This window comes from Mizuhopecten yessoensis, unplaced genomic scaffold (genome assembly GCF_002113885.1).
Source record: "Mizuhopecten yessoensis strain PY_sf001 unplaced genomic scaffold, ASM211388v2 scaffold2041, whole genome shotgun sequence".
In the NCBI taxonomy this organism is placed as follows: domain Eukaryota; kingdom Metazoa; phylum Mollusca; class Bivalvia; order Pectinida; family Pectinidae; genus Mizuhopecten; species Mizuhopecten yessoensis.
This window is the reverse complement of record NW_018404348.1, coordinates 284,677-299,887: the sequence shown is the minus strand read 5'-3', so window position 1 is coordinate 299,887 and position 15,211 is coordinate 284,677. Positions and strand designations below refer to the sequence as shown.

Sequence of the window (15,211 nt, the reverse complement as noted above, 5' to 3'; positions counted from 1 at the left end):
TTTTAAACAGTGGAACCGGTTGGATCAAAGTTGTTCGTTTATTAAATAAGGTCGGACCTAGTAATCTGATGCTGCTTTCAGGCAAGCTTTGACAAAGCCTTTCAAGGCCTTCATAGACATTTTCAAGTCTGCCAGGATGTATACCCGAAAATATTACATTTAAAGACGGATAAACCGATTGTTCCACATAAATGAACAGGCCCTAGTAAATTGTGACTTATCAATGTTCGGTGCAGTCAGCTTGAACTGCACTGAAGACTTGAAACGCCTATAGAAAAACAATAAAAATTACCATGCCGAATCTATCGGGAAGGGAAAAAAATTATGAATATTATTACGTACATTTGTATCTTGGTATGAAAATATTTAAAATTTCAATGACTTTTATTTATAACAAGTATACTGGAGCGAAGCCTTCCCCAATTGTTACTTATCTCACCAGGCTAAAGGGTGAGTTTATGTTATTATCATGCATACACAAATTCACAAGATGTTACGAGAGCAGAATCCAACAAATAGCAACTAAGTGTTTGACCTCGGAGAGGTAATGTTAACACAATAAACATGCTTTCATCTAAATCGATAAAGATCTCTAACTTTGTTTGCTAAATGACTTTGGAACCCACTTATGAAGTAGTATTAACAAAATAGGATCATAATAGCAGAAGTGTGCCAGAATTTTGATAAGAAACATTGTCATTTTAATGGGGCCCATAGGGGCATGCATGACATTGTGTAAAGTTTTGGATTCTTTACAGCACGGAAGAAAATCAAACTTCATATCGTTTTGTTATATATCTTTACACATTTCACACCTCCGAGTGCCGTAATAATGGAAAGAATAAGAAATGCCACTTTTATCCTGCTGATATGAAAGAAGAGCTGAGACTGACAGAGAGGTAATGTTAACACAATAAACATGCTTTCATTTAATTGATAAAGATCTATAACTTTGTTTACTAAATGACTGTGATTCCTTTATGAAGTAGTATTAACAAATAAGGATCTTAATAGCAGAAGTGTGCCAAAATTTGACAAGAAATACTGTCATTTTAATGGGGCACAGATTTCGTAACATGAACCACAAGTATAAATTAAAAAAACTTCATTATTGTCTTTTCCTACTCCTCAATATCACATAAACAAAGTAGAATCTGTTAAAAATAGGTGTCAGAATGAAAACAGTTGGCAGATGAAGAATTTGCAACCCAAAATAAAGAGGCAGTTATTATTTTATTTTGCTGACTTGCAGTGATATTTGACGTATTTGCGCCTAGTTCTATAGTTGATGAGTTGTCCAAGGAAACCAAACAAAGCATCTTTGAAGTATTTTTCAATTTATGTTCAAATAGGATGTCTGGAGATTTCCTTATTCAACTTGGTTAGATGTGGTACATGACTTGTTACACACTTAAGGTCACAGGAGTGTATAGCTAAACGGAAGTAGGAAGTACATCCCTAGTTGAAAATCCAATGTAGGGAGACAGTATCACAATTTCTGCATATTCTAATGTTTAATATTAAACTGATGAATATTGTATGTTTATTATTGACAGAACAGTGTGTTCTTTCAATATTAAATTATTTCAAAGCGATCCAGGCATTAATTCAGTTGTTTTTTAATTAACTCTTACCTGCAATTACTATGTGTATATGGTTTTATTATTAAATGTCAATTTTTAATCGTTTATAGATAATCAATTTTACACAATTTCAGCATTTTTGAAATTGATATACATTAATGCAATACTAATCTATGTCAGTATCATTTTGATTGACATTATTTTGCAAAACATTGCACGTTTCATTTTTTTTTCAAAATTCACTCATTTTTACATAGATTTCCATTTAAAATCCTAACATTTCTGACAACCTATATTTTTTTTGTGGCAGAAATGTTTCTTTACTTCAAAGCAATATTGCTACAAAATTTGAAGAAATTCTACTGAGAAATGGCGACACAATTCTATTACCTTATTAACGAAAGGGCTACCAAAAACGAACAGTTCATTACAGGAGCAATCTAGGTGCTAACTTGAAGAAGTCGCACGAATAAACCACAAATGAAGGATTATTTGATTGTTATCCGTAGTGGAATGAAAACCCAGAAAATGTACCAGTTCAACAATTTATTCAGTAATCATCACAATAGCAGTGTGACAATTGTTCCCGCCGGAACATAACATGTTTACCAACTAACGGCACTATAACTTCACCAGAATAGTTGGTTTGCACTCGCATACATCTCTTACTCTAGTTTACAATCACAAATTAACTTAATTCCTAATGTCGGGAGCACACCTTATGTGTTGAAACATGTCAACATCGTAATAAAACTTTGATCACCATCACCTTCAAGTGTATGTTGCCCAGTAATCTTTAATTTGACTTCTGATTACTTGTTGTGCTGTACTATTGAATTCAATTAGGAATGCATCCACAAAAGGCTATCAAATCTTTGCAACTAACGGAACACAGACGTTGGATCTCATTTGTATCGAGTCACTCCCGTCATCACCATAAAGAACGCAAATTATGTGCACCATTTAGGTTCCCACCTATATGGAGGGGGGAGGGGATGAAATCATCTCAATTTTGTATCTGCACCATAAAATTTATGATTCCTATACATTTTTAAATGACAAAAAAATTACATGTACTGTAATATGTCGGCCGAGAGATTGAAATGACAATGAAATTGTCTGCTTATTTCAGATCTAGATATCAGTAATTTTAAGTGTAATCACTTAATTCAGAACTCAAAAATAATCAGGAATTGAAGGAATTTTCAGATCAAAGAAACAGGAACTGTTGCTTAAAGGGTCTGGTCGGGGAAAAAATGTCATATTTGCTAAAATGGCATACACATGTTTAAAATACCTTCTTATGAAATATACCGATTCAAATTTTGCTGAAATTCACTCCCTAAGAGTAAAAATTATAATTATATTAAAGAAATCTTAAATCGTCACCCGACAGTCTAAAACTCTCAATTGACCCAGATCAGTGAAGCAATTTTACCGCATGCGTGTCATCAACAAGGTCAAATGTAAACATCGTGGCGAAAGAAAAAGATGCATGCAAAAGTCATGACAGGCACGAGGTATCAATACCGTTATATATAACAACAACATATAGGTAGGAATACTACAATTGCATCATACATGACCTGTTTTCAGTCTTGTCTGCTTGTTAAGTCCGACATGGCTGATAGACGGCGTGCTATTATTGTTATCTTCACTGCTTCACTTTCGAAACAACCACCTGACATATAAATAGATCTGCGCTAAATTTACGCGGGGCTTCCCCGAGATTTCAGTGGTCAAAACTGGACATTGCAAGCAGATCTCGACCATCATATTGCAATTGTATAACTTTTGGAAGGCCAGAGAACGCATTTAGACCCATTTATTTTGTAATTTTTTCCCCGACCGGCCCCTTTAAATGGCCCAGGGAGTTAATTACTAGTTACAAAACCAAATATTGGAATCAAGTTATAGGATTTCATATATACAAAAGCTTTCAGTGAAAAAGTAAAATGTTGTGTTCTACTTGGGACTGCTACCCTACGCTAACAGTTATGAGATAATATAGTCTAATTCAAGAGATTGGTTTCAGCAACAAAACCCTACAACTGATTGTTACAATAATTTATCACTTCTGTGCGATGTCAACTGAGAAATTTGTCCCAAGGAAAATGTTGTTTTAAATTCCATAACCAGCCTCTGCCTAGTTCATAACCTCAAAAACATTATTACAGGGAGTTGGACATTCTCAGTCTACATCACAGAGAGGCTGACTGCTTGTTATCCAGTTATCTTTATTGTACGAATATACAGCAGACTTCACAGTTCTGTAATGTGGATTCCAGACAATATGAGCACAAATCTCGGCAGTGATTTCAACATCTTATCTGGAAAAAACCTGTAAGGAAAAGCTCTCCTTTAACAACAGGTATGGGAGACAGAAATATTGTACACCTCAGCATGGCTACTGTCCTCCACCAAACCGCTAAATGTCTCACCTGTGACAGCTCTGTCTGTCACCATGAACACATTAGTATGGTATAAATGATGGTACCAGATACATCCTAATGTGTAATGCATATGTACATTGCATATACTTCCAACATCAGTGAGCTTACATGTGGTCCATAACATTGATAATTTGTATCACAAATGTAGTTCATCAGATAAATTCAGGTCAACTAGTTACTTTGTTTTTCTTCTTGAACCTAGAAAGCTTGACTGGGCGTAGATATGGATTGTCAATGGATTCCACATCCTGAGAGTCTCCTTGTCCCCCAATCTGTTGACCTGTCTCTTGGCCTTTGACCTTTTTGTCACTTTCATCCATGGACGATCCCTCATTGACCTGATCCTGCTCCTTGCACAACAGAGCATCCAGGTAAGGTAGGGGATTAGGCTTGACTGCAATCACTGAAACCATTAGAGTGTTCATGTTTTCACTGAAACCATTAGAGTGTTCACGTTATCACTGAAACCATTAGAGTGTTCACATTATCACTGAAACCATTAGAAAGTTCATGTTATCACTGAAACCATTAGAATGTTCATGTTATCACTGAAACCATTAGAGTGTTCACGTTATCACTGAAACCATAAGAGTGTTCATGTTATCACTGAAACCATAAGTGTTTATGTTATCACTGAAACCATTAGTGTGTTCATGTTTTCACTGAAACCATAAGTTTCATGTTATCACTGAAACCATTAGTGTTCACGTTATCACTGAAATCATTAGAGAGTTCATGTTATCACTGAAACCATTAGCGTTCATATTATCACTGAAACCATTAGAGTGTTCACATTATCACTGAAACCATTAGAGTGTTCACATTATCACTGAAACCATTAGAGTGTTCATGTTATCACTGAAACCATTAGAGTGTTCATATTATCACTGAAACCATTAGAGTGTTCATGTTTTCACTGAAACCATTAGAAAGTTCATGTTATCACTGAAACCATTAGTGTTCATATTATCACTGAAACCATTAGAGTGTTCATATTATCACTGAAACCATTAGAAAGTTCATGTTATCACTGAAACCATAAGTCTTCATGTTATCACTGAAACCATTAGTCTTCATATTATCACTGAAACCATTAGAGTGTTCATATTATCACTGAAACCATTAGAGTGTTCATGTTATCACTGAAATCATTAGTGTTCATATTATCACTGAAACCATTAGAGTGTTCATGTTTTCAATGAAACCATTAGAGTGTTCACGTTATCACTGAAACCATTAGAGTGTTCACGTTATCACTGAAATCATAACAGTGTTCATGTTATCATTGAAACCATTAGAGTGTTCACGTAATCACTGAAATCATTAGAGAGTTCATGTTATCACTGAAACCATTAGCGTTCATATTATCACTGAAACCATTAGAATGTTCACATTATCACTGAAACCATTAGTGTTCATATTATCACTGAAACCATTAGAGTGTTCATGTTATCACTGAAACCATTAGTGTTTACGTTATCACTGAAATCATAATAGTGTTCATGTTATCATTGAAACCATTAGTCTTCATATTATCACTGAAACCATATTAGAGTGTTCATGTTATCACTGAAACCATTAGCGTCAATGTTATCACTGAAACCATTAGAGTCTTCATGTTATCACTGAAACCATTAGAGTCTTCATGTTATCACTGAAACCATTGAAGTATTCAAGCATCTCTACAACAAATTTTCAAAATCAAGCATTTATCCTGTTGGCTTCTATTAGACAGAGAAGAGGCACTTACAATATATAAGTGACTCATCTGTGCTTTTAAATGTAACTGCCCTCAGTTAAGGATGCTCTTGACCAAATACTTATTTTCAGGCATTTCTCAACCCCTCTGCCCCAGCTTGGATGTGGCCCTTTGTTTATACAATGTTAATGCTCCTTGGCCTAAAACGCTCCAAACCAATTTAAGTCTAATCCTTTAACCCATACTCAAGAAATAGGATTTCAAAAGATATATCTATTTTCCCCTATGACCCACTCTTCTGCCCCTATGGGGGCATCACCCTCCATTTAAACAATGTTTATTCTCTTTGGCCCAACAATCCTCCAAACAAAAGTTGGTCAAATCTTTTCATAAGTTCCTGACCAGTAGCATTTTAAAGGAAAACTTGAATTGAAAGACAGCTGAACACTATGACACAGCTTTTAAATTGGCTACTTGTGGCCAGGTGAGCTCTAAAAATATAGGGCTACCATGAATCCATATAACACCAATCTAAGTCAAAGCTTCAGCTGTGAGACATCAGTTAAGATCATGTGTCCTCTCTACCAGTTACATACACTCTTCAGGAATCCTTGTCTGGGAATTGTCTTTACTTACAAGGATATGCTTCTGTATTGTCAGGAAACAACATCTGTGTCTCCCCGGTTTTGGCAATAAAGCGTGTCAGAGCCCGCTCGATGTCACGCTTCTGTGAGGCAGCCTTTTCACGCACCAGTTGGTACTCTGTGACTGGAGCTTTGTTTGTCTAGTTAGAAAAACAGCAATGAATATTCTACTACAGTGTAACGAGTCTTCATTGTACCATGCAATCAGTTTAATGAAAACAAAGCTAGCAATACCAAAAAGTAAATGATAATTTCACATTGTAGCTGAATTTTAAATTTATCAATAAGACTCTCTTGAAACCACATGCAATGCATTGTCTCCTGAATTTACTTGTAATATTTATGTACTCGAGACATTTGTTCATAGATTTTGATACTTCCATAGAAGTTCAAATAAAATCACCTATAGCAGCAAGTTAATGACAGACCGAATTTCAAATTATCTCATGACTGAACAAGACTTACCAGTGTCCTTATATAGGTGTGGGGGTCTGGGAAGGCGGGTAAATGATCGGGAATGTGTGAAGGATGCGACGGCCTGTCCCCCACTTGTAGTGTCTTTAGGGTGGTTGGGGCTGCAGTGTGAGCTGCTAAAATAGGAAAGGTTACAAATGTGTCATTAGTATAGTAATTCATACAACAGCTGGGATTTTTAAGTCTACCCTCATCAGATGTTGGGTCAATCAAATCATTATACATCCATAATTGAAATCTCTTATTCAGTCGGTCAGTCTGTCTGTAACCACTATTTCTCAGAAACTAGCTATTTCAAGGACCATGATCATGAAACATAATACTGGTAATGACAAAACATGGTATTCATGCTCTCCAATGGTCCAGTTGCATTCCAAAAATATTGAACAATCAATATGGCTTAAAAGTATTCAGAGGCTGAAGATAATGAATTAAGATGCCTATTTAAAGATAGAATACTATTAGCTAATATTAATACATGTAGCATTACTGGTTTATGACTAATTCTTCAGAAAAACACAGTATCTCTGTTTAAATTTGAACTTATATTTCCTTCACACGCAAAAGCATTATTAACCTTCTGAGTTGACTAACAGGGATGATATGAAGCTACATGATTGTATTTCAATGATAACCAACTTGTTACTATAGTAACCAAACCAATCCTGCGATGATCAGTCAACTACAGAATTACTTACGTGGTAAGAAGACACTCTTGGTGTGTCGACGAGCGTGTGACTGGATGGATTGCACATTTTGGCCTGTTGCAGAAAGAAGTATGTATGACAAAAGAATCCTTAGGAAATCATGTCATGATCTACTTTGAACTTGGTTTCAAGTTTCCTTTGCATATAATAATAATAAAAAATATACAGCATTTGATATAGCGCCCTATCTAGCCAACGTAAGTCACTCTAAAGCGCTTTACAGTACATAGATATACATTTTTTTTACAATCAATACAATTAGCATATACATTAATCAATACAACTTGAGGAATTGGTAGGAGATGCTTTATCAGGCGCTTACTACTAGTCCTATGCCACCTGGCTAATATCTCCCTATAAGTGTATGCGTGTGTGTGTGCTGGAGATGTATTTTGTTCTGTTTGTAGTGGGACCGTGCTTCCAACGGTATCATTTATAGTGACACCTCAGTTGAATGCAACAGCACCACAGATACTGCAACATCAACCCCAGACAATTTTATACTCCACCTGGGTTGTTGGAGTTGTGGGCAGGAGAAAAACACTTTCTCTGAATATTCCATGCGTACGACGACGACTTCGGGGATTGAACCCCGGCCGCCTGCGTGGAAGGCCGGAGTGTTAACCACTCGACCAATCCGCAAGATTGCTATTGTTATTATTTAGTACTGGTTGAAAATACTGAAGACTGGTAACTAGTTTTAGGGCCTCTTATGATGATTTTTTAAAGCTTTATCATAGGAAACCAAGTTGAGTTTTAGAGATGTGTGGTTGGCACAATATGTACCAAATGAGAAATTATTTTTGTTATACAACGTATAAAGGATATTTTCATTCAGGAAATGCTTAACATATTTGAGACATCTTCAAAATGTATGTTGTATAAACACATTCTTGACTGTTTTGATCTACAGTGATTTTTTACCAAACTGTTTCTTAGAAAATATAAACATATTCTTGTGAAATACGGATTGCAGGTACATAACTTTATATAATATATAGACTGGTAGATACATTGCATTGCCTTGAAACCAGAGATTATCTTTGCTGTATGATATTGGAGATGATGAGGAGAAGTTTCATTTCATTCTTATTTGTCCTGTGTTTTTAGAAATAAGAGTATCTTATATCAAGCCATATTTCCGTATTCCTCCTGGGATTGGAGATCTGTGTCTCGTACTTAACGAAGTACACAGACATGGGTGGTGGGGTGGTGCACTTGCCTTTCACCAAGGCGGCCGGGGTTCGATTCCCCGATCGGACGTGAAAAGGTTGGGGTCACCTGCCTGACGACGTGGGTTTTCTCCGGGTATTCCAGTTTCCTCCTACACTAAGACCCCCCACACGCTAACATCCGGGCCAACAAGAGTGATTTATATAAGTTGAAATAAATTGTTTCATAATTGTTCTAAAATAAATAAAGTTTATATTAATATTTCATATTTTACTTAACAAAGAATGTGTAACAACAGTATAACAAAAGAGATATTTATCAGCATTTCCTCCAAAAAAAATTCAGGAACATTTTAAAGAGTACACGATGATTTCAAAGTAAACATATCAGAAAACCCGTAAAATGATATGGTCGACGAAATTTTGGAGAATTTTGCAGGGGTTAATTATAGTTTCATGTTTAAATTTCTCAGATACCTGTTTTTATGTTTGTATTAACATGTGACGCTTAAATAAAATAAATGATTGATTGATTTGCTAATAATTGCCAAATAATAATTAATATTTAGAACAGTTTTCAGAATCAGTCGTATATTTATTAATATATATTAGTTAAACTTGTATTTTCAGATTTGTGTGAATTATCTTATAATTATTGTCATATATTGGTTAAACCTGTACTTATTTTCAGATTTCTATGAATTGTGTTTAACTTGTGTGACTTCAGTTTGGTATTATTATCTGTTATGTTTTAATACAAATACTTCTTCGGCTATCATACAGAATGGTTTTTAACCCAACTTTGTAGACATAAAAAGGGTCTGTAGACAAGGGGATTCGGTATCATCTTACTTATTTCTTTTGGTAATTGAAATATTAGCTATCATGGTAAAAAACAATAAAAAAATTAGGGCATAAACATAAATAACAAAGAACACAGGCTCTCACAGTTCGCTGATGACACATCTGTTATTTTAAATGGCACAAAATCTGTATATGATATAAATATGCTAAAATATCAGGGTTATAAGTAAAAACAACCAATTTTACCTTACTTGGGATTGATTTCTCTGTCATTTCAACAAAATTATTAGTATTATAGATGGCAAGTTACATCAATGGTCAAGAAGAATTTTAACACCTATAAGGAGAATAACTGTTCTTAAATCTCTTATCATTGCAAAAATGAATCACCTGTTTATATCTCTCCCTACTCCAAGTAAAAACATAATTCAATCATTGAACAAAAAATAAATGAATAATTGTCTGGCAATCACCAATTGATGGAATAAAACGCTAAACAATTGTTCAAGACTATAGTGAGGGTGGACTCAAAATGATTGATTAAGAAAACTTAATATATGGACTTAAAACTAGCATTCAATGGGTCACTTTCAGGGGTCTTTCAAGAATACTTCCAGAATACTAGATTAATATATGACATAATGAATTATACAGAAAATAATGACATTCCTGGATTATTGGTTTTAATAGATTTTGAAAAGGCCTTCGACTTGGTATCATGGAAGTTTATAGACAAAGTAATCTTTTTTTTTTAATTTTGGACCCAGTATCAGACATTGGATCAATACACTATATAAAGACACTTCATCAGCTATTATACAAAATGGTAGGTTATCAGAATTTTTCACTATAGAACGCGGCTGTCATCTTTGTATACTTGTGGCAGAAATATTGGCAATTATGGTTAAAAACAATGCAAAAATTAAGGGTATCAAAGTAGGGAAAAAAGAACACAAGCTCTCACAGTTTNACATCATTCATGCAATATTCTTCCTCTACTTTAGCTCAAGAAAGGTTTACTGTTTATATGTTTGTTTAATAATGGCTATCTTTTAGTGCTGTATTAAATGTGTATTACTGTTATATGTAGGAATAGAAACTGTATTTTATTGCTGATGTTAGTATCAATGTGGCTTAAATTAAGGATATTTTTTTTTTCATATAATGTAATGTTATTTTTCTTTTTCATATAATGTAAAAATTAATATTTAATGAATATTTTCTATTACTTAGTTCTGTGTTAAATGTGTATTACAGTTATATGAAATAAAAACTTTGTATCCATTTTATTATTGACTTTAGTATCATATCTACAAAATGAGTTGACATTCTTAGTTGAAACAGGCTATAACTAAACTTCAAAGGATTTCCTATATAAGAATGAACCGTAAAACCAAAAATATTGTTGCAATCGGCCATCAACTAGCAGAAATAAAAATAAGTTTCATAGCCTTTGATATGGTGTATATGTACCAATTTGGGTACTAATCATGGCCGAAAAAAAACAGACAAAATTTCACTGCGAGTTTAGCATTCCATTTAAAAAAAAAAGATCAATTAGAATCAAAACTCTTCCTGAAAATGGGCCATCATGAGTAGCCTTTTCCAAGAATCAAGAAACATTCCAGGTACATGATCTAAATTTTTAAATATATATCACTGAAAAACTGTCATAATTGTACCACTCTAAATGTTCACCATTTAAAATATAGAAACTGAATTAAAAGGAACAAAGGATTTTAGTGCAATTCCTTTCAGTGGCTTTGGACTAATAGTGTTCTAAAGAAAAAAGGATAAGAATGGATAAAGAACACACATCAGTGGAGGGATGATTTAGCCATGACATCAGGTAACCAGGTGACCGTGAGCTAATAACTCAACAGGGGAAGTAAGTTTTATTTAAGGTAGTATAAATTGACACAAAATGTTTCCTTGGAAATAGTGTAATTAGTTCCCTTTATGCAAGTAAATTTCCTCATATACAATTACTTATCATTCATACCCATGTCTACTAGTGCCATGAAAACATCGGTCATCATTCCTTCAGACCTCCCAGCCAGCTCTGCATAACCTCTGCAACTACGCCCCAATTCTGTTAAAACTGTCAACACAAAATAAAATACACCTTGGATAAACATACAATATCTCACTAAACAAAAAGGTATCTTTATGAATTCAATACGTAGGTGTTAGGTTTGATGCTTCTACTCTACACCAATCACAGTGTAAGAGGGAATTCAAAGAAACTTATTCCACAACGGACAAATTCAACATCTACAAATGTAGGAGAAACTGAGACTTTCACCGTGAGAGCTGCACGTGTATGGAGTATATTACCCGAGAATGTAATATCCGCACCTAATACAAACTGTTAGACCGGATAATTAGTGGGAGAACAAAGATCTAGATCTAGCATATATATAGAACTATTTGCATTAATAGAACTAAACAGTCTATATTATGTACAGTATTGTATGATTTTTTAATCTGGAGAAGAGGATTGTCTACCCCTGTACTGGAAATGATTATAAACTTAACTTAAACCACAAGTACCAACCTCGTCTGTCAATATACCCATACGTTTATATTATGGGTGTAATGACAGACGAGGCTGTAACCTGTGCTCAAACTTAACTAACTTAAACAGGTACTGGAGCACTGGCAAATATAGCTATATGATCAGATATAGGCAGATTTGCCGGTGCTCCAGTACCTGTTAAACTTCTCAGTTTATTTCTTCTTCTTCTTCCGGTATGAAATTGACTCATTTTGAGTGAAAATACTCCAGTGCGTGGTGGGCGAACAGCTAAAAACTTTTATTTACAATTAAAGGATAAAAACACAGTTCTCTAATATCTGTGGAGTAGCACGGAGACGTCAATGGTTTGCATGACGTTCCGAAAGCTGTCAAGTGGTGTTAAGTGTCCTCACAAACGGCGGGATGGTATTCCACATTCTGATGGTAGCTGGTAAGAATGAGTGTTTCACTGTTTGTACACATCGACCCTGGTCCTGATTTCCCTGATGTTGTTGGCCATGTGTCCTGTTGGTGGTGTAATGGATCAGATGGTGCATGATGACTCTGCTCCTGGCCCTTCTGTATTCCAGGGGCTCCCACCCCAGCTGGTGAAGCATGCTGGTTACACATCCAGAATCTCTGGAGAAGTAATTTCCAGTGGCAAATCTGGCTGCCTGACGTTGAACACTATTTGGATATATATGTAGTTATAAGCATTTGGATATTATTTGGATATATCCAGGCCAACGCATTCGACGCTCAGGAACTAGGCCCTTATTACTCAGCTTGTTAACGGAATTGGAAAAATGGGAGACATCATAAACAAAAGCGAACATAGCTGACATACACACTTACAACTTTGCAACATTTCGGTTAGGGTTTCCAACACAGATTCTTCAGCTTTTTCAAATCCAACTTCATACACGAGAGCGGAAACCGCTACTTTGAGGGCTTTTCTGCGCGAAACCTCTCGTGGATCCATACTTGATGCCATTATCTAGCCGTTGCTAAACAATTCAGATCTCTAAATTTGCATCAATTCGTAAATAATCACAGAAAATCCTCACGTCGCAAGTTCTACTCCATGGGCGACGCCATCTTTGAAAACATACACTTTTAGAACCAAAAAAGGTATATTATTCCGGAAAATACGTAAAGCAGCTGAGCTGTCTGTTCTGAGATTCGGCGCTTGCCTTTTTTCTCCCTTATCTGAATTTTATATTATTTAAGCATTTTCAAATCAATAAAATGACAATTTAATACTTATTTATTTATTTCAGATAGGTTATTTATTTTATTATTTGTTTGTTTTTCTAATAAACCTTCTTTAAGAATTGTAATAAATTAGATCACATTCTCAGTGGTAATTACTTTCACTTCTGAGAATGAAGAACGATATATTGAACAAATAAGCATCCGGGCTCAGAAAAGAGAGGCTATATATTTCAAGTTGAATTTTTGACGAAAAATATGGCCGCCAGTTGGCCATCTTTCATTTCAGAATCGTCAGAGTTGTATCATACATGGATATGAAGAAAATATATTATTAAATAAAAATTATATATATCTTCCTCAAATTTAGAACATAGCTATGTTTCCCTTGGGTCCTAGCTGTGCAATGTTAATTTTGCTGCTTTTTTATGGATTTGAAGAAGAATTAATATATGACTGCCAGGTGGCTATCTTGGGTTTAATTGTTAAAGTTTGTCAGAATGTAACAGGACATATCTTTCTTAAATTTTATAGATAGTTCATTGTATCATAATTAATTTTTATTATGCAACATCACTTTTTTGTGGATATGAAAAACAGTATGGCCATCCTGTGGCAATTTTGAATTTCAGATTAAACCTCTTATCATTATTTCTCAGAAAGTACGATATGAACACGGAATTAGATGCTAAGTCCGTGATATGACATATATCTTTATAAAAGTGTGTACACTGTCCCCTTGGGTCCTCTTTTAGCTATGTTAAGTGTGTTTGTAGAACAGAGGAACAATATGACCACAAATATTCCTGTATCAGTGATAATGATAGAATAAGATCATAAATCCATATATATTGTGGGATTTATGGCAATTCAAGTGTCACTAGGTCATTATTATAATAAAAATTGGATAACATCATGAAGTATTATTGTTGGGGCTTAAGTTAAGTGCTATATATTGGTGGAAGAGCAAGGTCATATGGTAAAGATCAGGGTCACGAAGGTCAAAATTGATATCTTTTTAGTGGTAAACATTACCTAATACCCCGGAATTAGATGTTATCTACGTCCGTACTAATACCAATATAAAGCTAGCCGGTATATTGTTGTTGGGACTGAAACTATTAATATTGCTCATTGGCCTATGGTCAAGGTCATATGATAAAATTTAACAGCAAATATTGCAAAACAACATTATCAAGAAATTTTGCAGAGATTGATTTCAAGCGTCGATTGATGCAGGTTAAATGTCAAAGTCTTGGAAGTCAAATTATATATTCCCTTTCGAAAAAGAAACCTAAATAAGTTTGCTATACCACAGGCGCTTGTATCTGGTATTTAATAAGCAGTGGATTTTTGATTTTTAGCTCAGGTATTAAATACCAGATGCAAGCGCCTGTGCACCAACCAACCATATGTTTCTTTTATAAGTTTCGATCTATAAGTTGCAATAACTTGTGCCAAATCCTTTTGCAATTATTTTGCAATATGTTTAAACTAAAATACGTTTCTTTTCGTTTCATTTTTGGTTCTGTTCGTTTTAAACGGTCACACACATTATTCAAAAGTGTTTTCTGTATTCAAAAGGGGTACATTCACGTATCCGGTTGAACCAGTTAAACCTGTAAAGAAAACGACAGGTACAGATCTGCTGACTATTATAGGGCACCGTTTTGGAATTTATTCACAAAATGTGATATCATTAAATCGATTTTATGATATCATAAATTAGATTTTATGATATCATATATTAGATTTTATGATATCATAAATTAGATTTTATGATATCATAAATTAGATTTTATGATATCATAAATTAGATTTTATGATATCATATAAATTAGATTTTATGATATCATAAATTAGATTTTATGATATCATAAATTAGATTTTATGATATCATATAAATTAGATTTTATGATATCATAAATTAGATTTTATGATATCA

At 34.3% G+C, this 15,211-nt stretch overlaps 1 protein-coding gene across 2 annotated transcripts; it reads right to left on the bottom strand.

The window, feature by feature from the left end:
- Positions 1-3,360: 3,360 nt before the first annotated feature.
- LOC110444400 (transcription initiation factor TFIID subunit 8-like) lies at positions 3,361-13,160 on the bottom strand. 2 transcript variants are annotated; one of them, XM_021488782.1, is made up of 6 exons: positions 12,910-13,160; positions 11,539-11,637; positions 7,552-7,614; positions 6,845-6,969; positions 6,372-6,519; positions 3,361-4,439 (listed from the first exon to the last, which is right to left on the bottom strand). In XM_021488782.1, the coding sequence occupies exons 1-6, from the start codon at positions 13,046-13,048 to the stop codon at positions 4,204-4,206; spliced, it is 810 nt and encodes a 269-aa protein (XP_021344457.1). In that variant the 5' UTR covers positions 13,049-13,160; the 3' UTR covers positions 3,361-4,203. The 2 variants fall into 2 exon arrangements, with proteins under 2 accessions (XP_021344457.1, XP_021344465.1); XM_021488790.1 differs by lacking the exon at positions 11,539-11,637.
- Positions 13,161-15,211: the final 2,051 nt, after the last annotated feature.